Source organism: Stegostoma tigrinum, chromosome 40, assembly GCF_030684315.1.
Source record: "Stegostoma tigrinum isolate sSteTig4 chromosome 40, sSteTig4.hap1, whole genome shotgun sequence".
Lineage (NCBI taxonomy): Eukaryota > Metazoa > Chordata > Chondrichthyes > Orectolobiformes > Stegostomatidae > Stegostoma > Stegostoma tigrinum.
In genome coordinates, this window is record NC_081393.1 from 5587561 (window position 1) to 5599029 (window position 11469).

General features: G+C 49.0%; 1 protein-coding gene across 4 annotated transcripts in view; it reads right to left on the bottom strand.

Annotated features, from left to right (window-relative positions):
* The window catches only part of entpd4 (ectonucleoside triphosphate diphosphohydrolase 4), a 99507-nt gene that overhangs the window by 36151 nt on the left and 51887 nt on the right, over positions 1–11469 (bottom strand). For all 4 annotated transcript variants that reach the window (XM_059641057.1, XM_059641056.1, XM_059641058.1 and 1 more), the window contains one exon: positions 10761–10936. In XM_059641057.1, coding sequence (XP_059497040.1) covers positions 10761–10936 — 176 coding nt within the window. The remainder of the gene's footprint in view (positions 1–10760; positions 10937–11469) is intronic.

Below are 11469 nucleotides of genomic sequence, written 5' to 3' on the forward strand. Positions count from 1 at the left end.
CACACACCGACACACTCTCTCACATACACAGACACTCACTCTCACACACACAGACATCCTCTCTCACATACAGACACCCTCTCTCACACAGACACACTCTCACACACACACAGACACCCTCTCACACACACAGACACACTCTCTCACATACACAGACACCCTCTCTCACACATGCTCACACGTATGTACACACACACACGTATACATTGACATGCACACTCTCTCACACAGATGCTCTCATAACCACACGTACACACAGACACCTTCTCTCACATACGCTCACACACACACACACAGACACATAAACACACTTGTATATACACACACACACACACACACACACACACACACACACACGTAAGCACACACACACAAATGCACATTCCCTCACAATGACACATGCACACATACACACACAGACACTCTCACACATGATCTGACCTGGCTTCTCGTGCTGTTGCTGAGGAGAGCAGAGGTCTTTTCCCCTGGCTGCACACACACAATAATCTGGTGAAAGCTCATTCAGACACTCACTAACTCAGAGCGGGGGGCAGCAGACAGCTTGGGGAGTGGTGGGAGCAAGGAGGACAGTCAAGGTGCTGCGTGTGACAGGACGCTCACTGAGCTGGCTCACTGACTGGCTGCCTTGGCCAACTCTACAACTTCTACAGTTCTGCTTGATGGCCTCTTTCACATTTCAGAGCCAAACGAGATAGTGACACTCGAATCCAAGAACAAAAAAAACCAACATGGAATTAAAAAAATTGACCTCACAGTGCCTGCTGTCAATTATTATTTAAACCCATCTGGTTCACCAATGTCCTTCAGGGAAGGAAAACTGCCATCCTTACCCAGTCTGGCCTGCATGTGACTCCAGAGGCACTGCAATGTGGTCGACTCTGAAATGCCATCTGGGCACGTAGGGATGGGGAATAAATGCTGGCCCAGCCAGCGAAAGGCAGAACTCATGAACAAGTTAAAATGTCAGTTTTTCAGCATTGCAAGTTGCAGCCTGCTTCACAAAGAGGAAGCAAAATTCAGGGAGGGGGGACCTTAATGGACTCGGGCCAGGTGTAGGCAATGATGCCAGCCTGGGGGCGGGCAGCAGTGTTGTCTTGCCCATGCCCGAACACCCCTCCCTATCTCTTCAGGACGGGGCTTGGAGAAACTCCAGTGGAAAAGCTGCCAGAATCCAGACCTAAACCAGCCTCCAGCTTTCTCAGAGTTCATCCAGACGGACCACCCACCACTCTCTCCCCAGCCTCTCTGCTAAGTGTTGGCCCATGCCAGTCTCAGAGATCCCTCAGCCCCCCAGCAACAACTCACTGAGATCTCTGCTGCAAAGCTCAGCCGGACCTCACTGGGAAACATTCCATTTGTGAGCAGAAGGAGGTAATTATGTTCAGGCTCAAGTTTGCAAATGGTGGAAAACAAACTGTAGGAATTTCTATACACTGCACGAAAAGTCGAGATGACCCTCATCATCTCTGTTTATCTTCATTCCTTCCCAAGTAAACAACGCGGGCAGCTATATAAATATTTGACGAGTGGGGCACTTGGCTCAATGTGGAGAAATGTCATTTATTAAGCTCCTTCGTTCCCTATTTAATTTCCCCTCTGCACCAAAGCCAGTTGTATTCTTGTTAATTATTTTTTGATGGGAACTGCATGCACGTGCGTGCGCGGGCGCACACACACACACATACACACACACACACACACGCAGAAAAATGCATAGAAACACATGTGCACACATACAGACACGCGCACACATGCAATATAGGCACAGGTAGAGATATACATGCATGCACAGACTTGGAGAGAAACACAGACAGAGACAGAAGCCAAGCTGCCACACAGATGCAGAAAAATACACAGACACACAGAAATACAGTCCATGCCCCTCATGATGTCCCTCTATCAGGTGCCCCCTCAATCTTCTCTGCTCCAAAAAAAAACAACCTGAGCTTATCCAGACTCTGCTCATAGCTAAACTGCTCCATCCCAGGCAACATCCTGAATCTCCTCTGCACCCCCTCCAGTGCAATCACATCCTTCTAATAATGTGGGGCCCAGAACTGCACAGTTTTCCAACGGCGACCTCACCAAAATCCTGCACAATTTCAACATAACATTCCTGCTCTTACAAACTGGGCCATGACTGATAAAGCCAAGTGTCCTGCATGCCTTTGTAACAAGTCTATTAGCCTGTCCTGTCAGTGATCTGTGAACAAACACCACCAGGATCCCCTCTGTTCCTACTGAACTTCCTCACAGCCTACCTTCCATTAAATTATTGTCCCAGTGGGATCCTACATCTTTTTGAAATCAGCATTTTGGCTGCTTGAAACCTATTCAACTAAATCCCTTTTTAAAGTATCTATTCACTGTTTGTCAAAGTTTTAACAGGAACATAGCCCCTGCACAACAGCAGGACTTGACTGCGGTTCAAAATGAAATATTTGCCATTTCTTCATCGCTGCGAGTCTATGAAAGAGGACTGTCTGGGAAATTAAACCAGCCCACAGTCCTCGTACAATGGGAAGCAGATGCTCACTGGCAAGCCTCCAAAAGATTACATGAGCTTTTAGGAGAAGGGGGAGAAAAAAAAGCCCTATTCTCTCCATGACCAACACTCGGAAAAATGCATTGTGACCCCCTGAACCAAAGAAACCATGCTTGCGGTCGTGAGGAATACCTTGAAGGTTACCAGCAGCCAACAGCTACGCAAGCAGTTCTAATGTCATTCTGAACATGCTACGCACTTCGCAGGAACATGTTACCACCTCCCCTCCCACAGAACTGTGGCCAGAGGCCATGCCGAGTGTACCAGGCACATGACAGTTTCCAGTGCAGATTGAGTGTCCCTTCAGTGCACTGGGACACATAGATCTGGCTACAGTGTGGGGTTCAGTTCACCCAGCTGACTGGTGGCTGCTTCAGAATTGACAGCAACATCTCGGAATTCAACTCCCACACCGGCTGGGGTCACTGTGAAAATCCCAGCCCGTTGTCCTCAGGATAAACTCAGCACCAGTTGCCTCTCACTGTCAGGTGAAGGAGCTGCCACTGGGAGGCGGCCTCCACTGGAGGTGACAGACAGTTTGTGCAGGCAGGCCAGAGCAGCCAAATACAGAGGGGCTCACGCTCCAGCTGACGGGGAGATTACTGGCTGTCTTGTTCATCCTCATGCTTTCGGCACCCCCTCCTAGTGGCTCCCGGGCTTCTCGATTCACAAGGTCACCGGCCCAGTGCCACACGTTCAGAACTGGGGTGGTCACCAAAGAGGTTCTCAATGCTGGACATGTCCACAACCAGGAGCCATAGCTTAAGGAAAAGTTTCAGACTGAGGTGAAAGACACGTCTTCATCCAACAACAGAGTGCTCAGCCTGTGGAATTCACAGCCACTGATTGAGGGTGAGGCCAAAACTTTGGACATTTGCGAGAGGGAGGCAGACATAACTCTGGTGGCTGAAAGGGATCAAGGAGCGAGGTGGGATTGAGTTTGTCCTATTGAATGGCGGAGCAGCTCTGAGGGGGTCGAATCTGCTCCTATCTTAGATGGTTCTCCATTTCTGTGGCACATCCTACTGCACCTATCAATTAAGGGATGGCTTCCTCTGAGGGACAAGGAGGAAGCTGCTTTTCGAGAGTGATTTCAGAGCCCATGCCAGGCTTGGCTTGAGAGCACGCCAACAATGTAAGGCCACCCAATGATGACTGGGCATGTGCCCCATTACCACCCTCCGAGTCACTCACTGTCCTGACTTGCAAATATATTCTTCAGTATCATTGGGTAAAAATCCTGGAATTGCGGATCTACCCACAGCAGGCGGACTGCAGCGGTTCAAGAAGGCAGCTCACCCCCACCTTCTCAAGGGGCAACTAGGGATGGGCATTGAACAGTGATCTTGCCAGTCAAACGCCATCCCGCAAACCTGGGGGAAGTGTAAGGTTGAAGGGGGAAATGAGAGGGAGCTGAGGGGTTTTCTCATTCCTTGTGCTCAGACACTACAACGACAGGCTCTGCTGGGTCTAAGTGCAGGACACAGACGCACAGCTCTGACTGTTCTCACAGTGGCTAACACAAGCCTATTCTCCAGGTCCCCATGTCCATCTGGTGTTGATGTCTGTACTCAGTGCTCACCAGGATCTGATCAGAGGGGCCACTGCTGTTTGCACTGTGGTCTCTGCGCTGCTCACACACAGAGGGGCCCCATCTGACTGAGCACGTGTGGGGCACATCTGCCAAACCCTCACTATAACATCCCTTTTAAAGAATATTCACAGGGTTCACAGCCTGCAGCAGCACAAAACATCTGCTCAGTGGATTGCTCACTGCTGACTGTCGCTCTGAAACGGACCCCAATTCCCAACTGCTGGTGAAGATCCCAGGTTCTAGCCTTAGAAACTGTCTGTTGGGCATCTTGGTTCCAACTGAAACTCAAGTCTCCATTGTCCAGCTGGACTCCAAGATGTGAAGAGGAGAAAACGCCAACAAAGTTGTATTTGGATAGTGACAAAAGGTGAGGGAGAAACTTGCAGATCAAACGGAAGCAGTGGTATGATCTGAGGACGGAACCGAACTGGGAGCTGACTCTGTGTGGAAGACAGACAAGCAAAGGGAAGAGAGAGGACAGGGCAGATGAGTTAGTTCAGGCCCTTCAGTCTGACAGCAGGCCCTTCATCCTCCTGGTCACGTGAAGTCACATCATCACTAGGCAAAGAAGGATCACTGGAAATGTTGGGGAGGCCTGGAGGATGTCACCCAGCCCTGAATGTACCTGTCACCCTTAGTTAATTCAACACATGAAGAAATGGAGATTGAGTGAGAGAGGGAGAGACAGAGACAGAATGAATACCAAAGCGCAAATGGAGTTAAAGAAGGGATGGATGATAGGTCAACTAAAAGCATGGCACTGAAGAAGCTGCAACTTGTCAATGAGGAACAATTGAGTTTTTAAACAACAAAGGTATCTATTCCCAAGCAGTCTCAGTGAATGCAGGCAGCAATATTCATTTTGATCAATGTCAAACTTTCCCATAGAACAACTGTAGATACTTTTTATGTTTTATACAGTGGTTCCCTATGCATGAATGAGCAAATGATTTCAGTCCATCAGATTTTTGTTTAAGTGAAAGATCTCGTGTTTTTAACTTCCAGGTGTGCTGTCTGTGAGGATACTCTAATCCTATTGGCTGCTTACATTCCTCAGCAACAAGCCTGGACACCCCCTCCTTGACCTGGCACCAGTTCCAAAAGGTCATCAAGGAAATTGAGGGATTGCAAAATCTTTGTGGGCTCTTTCTATCAAGGTTAGTCACAAACATCTCAGTGTGAGCTGGAAGAACAGCACCTCATTTTGTGCGTGGGAACTCCACAGCCTTCTGGACTCAATATCAAGTTCAACAAGTTTAGAGTTTGAGGCACCTTCTCCCATGTTCTTACCCCAACCCCCACACACCAGGCCTTGTTATCACACGGTCTGCTATTACACACAACCCACTGTTCACTGCTAATAGTCCCCATTAGTAGCTATTCATTCTACCGGCCTGATCGTTATCCACTCCTTTGTCTGTCCAACTGTTCTGCTCTCTCTTTGCGCTCTATTCCCACCTCTCATTTACTCCTGACCACTCCCCCCACTCTATCTTCTACAGAAAAACTAACTTTCTCCTAATTACCATCGGTTCTGAGGAAGGGTCGCTAGACCCAAAGCATTCGCTCTGCTTTCTCTCCACAGATGCTGAGCTTTTCCAGCAATTTCTGTTTCTGTCAGTCACAAACATTGTCCCCTTTGCTACTGAGCATGGAATACAGCCGTTTTGTTCAACGTTAATTGTCTCAATTCTTCACTCCTCACGCTGTTTGAGAACAGGATGAAAAGGATTATGTAAAGCAGCAACTAGTTCCAGCAACCAGACAATTCCAAAGGAATGCAGTTCTGGATGCAATGACCTCACAAGTGACTTCCCCTGACATTTTTGTGCACAGGGAATCATTACAGGAATAGCATTGAAAACAAAACAGCGAAGGGTTTGGAACCAGGGGTTGGAAACAATCTCCCAGCCATAACTTGGTGTTTTGAGTTTGGGCAGAAGACAACCACTTGCAGGATGATCGCTCTATCTGCTACGCTGACAAGCTGAACAGCTCGTCAAGGAAATGCGACAAGTGAAACTTACAAAGCCCGCTTGCTATCCAAGTCCAGGCTGCTGTGTGCGTCCGTCTAAAGGAGACAGACGGGAGGTTGTTCAACCCCTCAAACTGAACGTCCCTCCGTTCCGTCAGATCCTGAACGCCAGCTGCATAGTCCTCAGGCAACATTGCAGGCGGAAACTTATTCAGCTGGGCTGGGAAATTCACTCTACCCCCTGTCCCCCTGGGGGAGGGCAGGGACCCCCACTCCCAGCTGCCTGTTGTTGGACAGAGAGAAGGAATTGGCAGCATTTTGGATCGCGACGTTGAAGCAATTGTTGAATGGAACTGAAAGCTTGTTGCACATCCCAACTTAAGGCTCATCTATCCATTAATGAGGCCTCAAAGACATCAATAAACATGAACTGTCTCTTAATGGCAAGCAGTTAGACAGCAGATGTATATAAGCTCAACATACAGTTGCTGGCCAGTTCTCTGAGCCTCAGGACAATCTGCTGACTCTCATATAGCTTTCCCACCTCCTCTACTACTACAGTGTTGGCCTTGAAGGCTTATTAACACTGATACTTGGCCAACATGGAATTCAGATATACATTCAGAGCGATCCCCAGATAGCACTTTCCAAACCCTCAACTAATTCCATCCGGAAGGACAAAGGCAGCAGATACATGGGAACACCACTCCCCCCACCAGTTCCCCTCCAAGCCACTCACCATCCTGACTTGGAAATATATCACTGTTCCTTCACTGTCATTGAGTCAGAATCCTGGGACCCTCACTCCCTGACATCACTGTGGGTCTACCTACGGTATGTAGGCTGCAGCGGTTCAAGAAGGCAGCTCACCCCCACCTTCTCAAGGGGCAATTGAGGATGGGGAATAAATACTGGTCCAGCCAGTGATGCTGCATCCCAAAAGACGCCCTCAATAAATTTACCCCAATGCAGTATTGTCATTGGTTGCAATGCAGCATTACCATTTCCAGGAGGGAATGCCAAGGGAACCAGGACGAAGAAAATCCTTATTATCAGTATTCACACTGGAATGACTGAATCTCAAACTATGTTTAATGCATGTGTGCTCCAAGGTTTGGAGAATTCCTGAGATGCTGGGCCTGCATTAAATCCAAGAAGGACCTTCTTTGAAAGACGACTGTCCAAGTGAGTGAGTAAGGAATGAAAGGAACAGGGTGGTAAGCAATGGATCATGCCTGGGGGTCAGTACAAACTGCTGTCCAAGGATAAACCACCATCTTCAGATATCGTGAAGATCCTGACTGCAACTGTAAGGTCCCAATGGGTAAACAGGATAACAGGAGCTCAGGGGAGGCTCTTGCTCCAATCTCAGTGTTCTCTCTCAGGCCAACATTCCCACCATCAAACTCGCTGGTGCTGATCAATGAGCTGCATTGGGGTGGACCACATGGTCCTGGCACACACCTCTCACAACAAGCTCTCTCTCTCTTCTCTCTGAGCTTTGTCACGGTGATTGGTGAGAAGGTGGGCAGAGATGAGCTTCAAGGATGTTCTCAATGCCCACCCCGCCCCCAACACTGAACAAAAGCAGCATTGCCACTGTGGCAGTGATGGGAATCTCGGCCCAAGGATGGCCAAACTAGAGAAGGAGAGTGTCTGGAATGCATACAACTGGTCCAGTGGGGAGACCACATGACAACATCAGGAGGAGCCAGTATCCAATCCAACCCTGCTTCCCCACATGTGGACGGGATCCGGAATTAGGACTACCGAGTGGAGCTGAGGGAACGCAAGTCATCCTGTGATCCTTGACCCAGACAAGGAGGGGTAAAGGACAATGGTAAAGGCATTCAAGAGTGCATCAAGAGAACGTGGCTAGACGCCCTCTGGCGGGGGAGAGGTGGGGCGGAGGTGACAATCCACAAGACTTGAGGAATCATCTTCAAATGAGATCCAGGAGTGACATCAGATGTGCCGCTCCTGAAAATCTGAAACCTGCTCTCCTCTGTAAGGCAGATTCTTTCAGCACGAGGTGGATGGGGTCTTGCTAGGCTGGCACAGATTCTAGAACACGCTGGGACATTACAAGCTGCGATGTTCTGATATCCAACATAGCAAGTGCCTGGCCTTCAGGCACTGTCCTGTTGGAATGGAGTCAGTGCAGTAGGTCAGCTGTTTGATTACTGTACAAGCTAACCAGTACATACTAGAGCCAGGCGCCTGGTCTTTAAACCCTGAAAATGTAGTAAATACAGTAAATACACTGAAAGATACATTACTCAACAAAAGGCTTGTCCCACTAACGGCTACAGAACGTAGCCAAGGCCAACAGTCTGAGGGGGTGTGATGACCAACCATGCAGGAAGAATGTACACCAGGACTGCCCTGTTTCTGTCATAGCTGTTCGCCTTTCTAAATCTACATCGAAATTTCCAACTGCATTCTCAGCAAAAAAAAACCAGTCACTCTCCCACAATCGTTTCCAACACAGTTCACAAACTTTTGCCTGAGTTGAACTCAGCACGTTTCCCTTCAATATTACAGTTATACAACATTAAAACAGGCCCTTCAGCCCACCATGTCTATGATGACCGACAAACACTATGGTACACTAATCCCATTTACTTGTACTTGGTCCATAGCCGACTGTGCCCAGCTATTAAGTGCTTCTTCAATGTTATGAGTGTGCCCGCTTCTAGGACCCCCTCAGGGAACATGTTGCAAATTTCTACCACCCTCTGGGTGAAAAATAGTATTCCTCAGATCCCCTCTAAACCACTCACTCCTTATCTTATATTTTGTATGCCCCCTGGTGTCAGACATGCCCATCATGGGGAAAAGATTCTCATGATCAACTCTGCCTGTGCCTCTTATAATTTTGTGACTCCCAATCATATCGCCCCCCCCTCCCCCCTCTGCCTGCTCTGATTTGAGGGAAAACAAACCCAGCCTCTCCCAGCGGCCTGGGATAAAAGCTGATCAGGCGCTGGGGATTTATGCATTTTTAAGCCCAGTAAAACATCTAATACCTCCTCCTCATTAACCCTAACATGTTCCAGAACGTCACCATCCCAGCTGAAATCCCTGGCTGTAATTCCTTCTGTGAATACAGAGAAATATTCATTCATGATCTCACCCACATCCTCTGGCTCTGTGCACAGGATACCCCTTTGATCGCAGATAGATCCACCCTTTCCCTGATAATCCTCTTGCTCTCTACATAGTTCTAAAATGCCTTGGGGTTTGCCTTGATCCTATCTGCCAAAGATAGTTCATGGCCCCTCTTGGCCCTCCTAATTTCCTTTTTAAGCAATTCTCCTCCATTCTCTACAGTTTGAAGGGTCTCCCTTGTTTAAAACGCACTGTACCTGCTCTGTGCTTCCTTCTCTCTCTTCACCAGGGTTCCCTGGGCTTGCTGCCCCACTGTCAGGGGAACTCGCTGGCTCCGAACGCTCACTACAGTGCCTTTAACACACTCCCACTTTCCTCATATAGATTTACTTGCAAGGATCTGCTCCCAGCCTAGGTTGTCAGATCCTGCCTGATGTGACTGAAATTGGTCTTCCCCCATTTTAGATGTTTAACTTCTGCACTAACCCTATCCCTTTCCACAAGTACTTTGAAACTTACAATTATGATCACTGTCTCTCAAACGCTTGCTCACTGATACTTCAATGACTTGAGCAGGTTCACTCCCTAGGATTAGATGTAGCACTGTTTATCTCCAGTAGAACTATCTATGAAGCCCTCCTGGATGTACCTGAAAACTTCCACCCCACCTCATCCTTTCCCACTGTGGTGATCCCAGTTAGTCTTTGCAAAGTTGAAATCCCCAACTATTGTAACGCTATTCCTCTGACACCTCTCCATGAGTTGCCTCCATTTCTGCCTCTCTGTCTCCCTCACTGCCGGGAGACCTGAAGTATAATCGCAACTAAGTGATCACCCTTTTTCTTATTTCTAAACTCTATACCTAGATGGCTGCACTTGGAGACCCTTCTGAGACATCGTCCCTCATTATTGCAGAGACGATCATCTTTATCAATAATGCAATGACCCCACCCCCCCCCCCGACCCTCTCTGTCGTGCCTGAAACTTCCAGACACTTGGAATGCTGAGCTGACAAATGACAGTGACAATGTGGTCACCATTCGGTGGGCTTTCAAATCCAGACTGTGTTTTTGTTTTAATTTCACCATTACCTGTGGTGAATATTGACTGGCTTCGTGAATTGAAACCTGGTACCCGTCACTGGTACAGTCTGGCACCCGTCTCTGGTACAGCCTGGCACCCATCATTGGTACAGCCTGGCACCCATCTCTGGTACAGCCTGGCACCCATCTCTGGCTCTTTGGAACCTTGGCATTGGAAGTGGGCAACCAGACTCGAACACTCGGGTTTCAGAAGCCTTGCTTATTGACTGGTCCACTGGCTCACGTTTGCAACGCACCCAGGACACAGTGGCAGCCCTCCCTGGGTGGCTTAAGAATTGAGGTGGATCCCCTGGCGATTCGGAAGCTATTAAGACCACACTTCACGCAGACGAATGAATGTACATAAAGAACCCTGCACGGAAGCTCATCACCAACCCTACCATCGCGTGTGCCAGCGAGGCCTGGGCTCACCTCAATATTGTTGTCAAGGGCATTGGCGAACCTGAAGCCAGGCACCCTCTGCTCGCTGCACACTACTCCAGCGTCTTCCGTGTGCTTGCAATCGGTGACGCCCCAGCCGTTCGAATCGCAAGCTGCCAGGCTCTTCTCACTGCCAGTGCATCGCACGTTATCGATCCAGATCCTGCCTGCAGCCAGCATGGAGAACAGTGTCAGCCCGGTTACTCTGCTGCAGAAGGGGGCCCATGAAACTCAAACAACAAGGCCCCCACACTCAGCCGCGTCTAAAGTTTCAATCTCACCGCACCGCCGTCTACAACAAACCTCAGCAACCAGCCTGTAGGAAGCTCTCAGCGTCCTTCTTGCATCATGCTGTGTGCGGGCGTGGATACATTTGCAGGATCGTTGTGGACCAAACAAAGCCCAGAAGCAATCAATAGGAAGCCTGCTGCTGGGCTGATGGAACAAGTTGCACGGTTCCAGATGCTGTTTACAGCTCTGGCAGTGCAGCCTCAGCTCGGACAAGCTGAGCCTCAGAAATTCCGTCCGGGAGCTCCGAGTGACACGGCAGTGGAAAAGTTTGTTCGGTTCCTCTCTCCGAAGACGCTGCGCAGACCTGCCAAGGTTCTCCAGCGCTCGCTGTCATCCCTTCCAGATGCGGTCAACACAGGACAACAGATGCAGTGGATCTGACAGCGAACTCATCGCTGGGAGTACATAC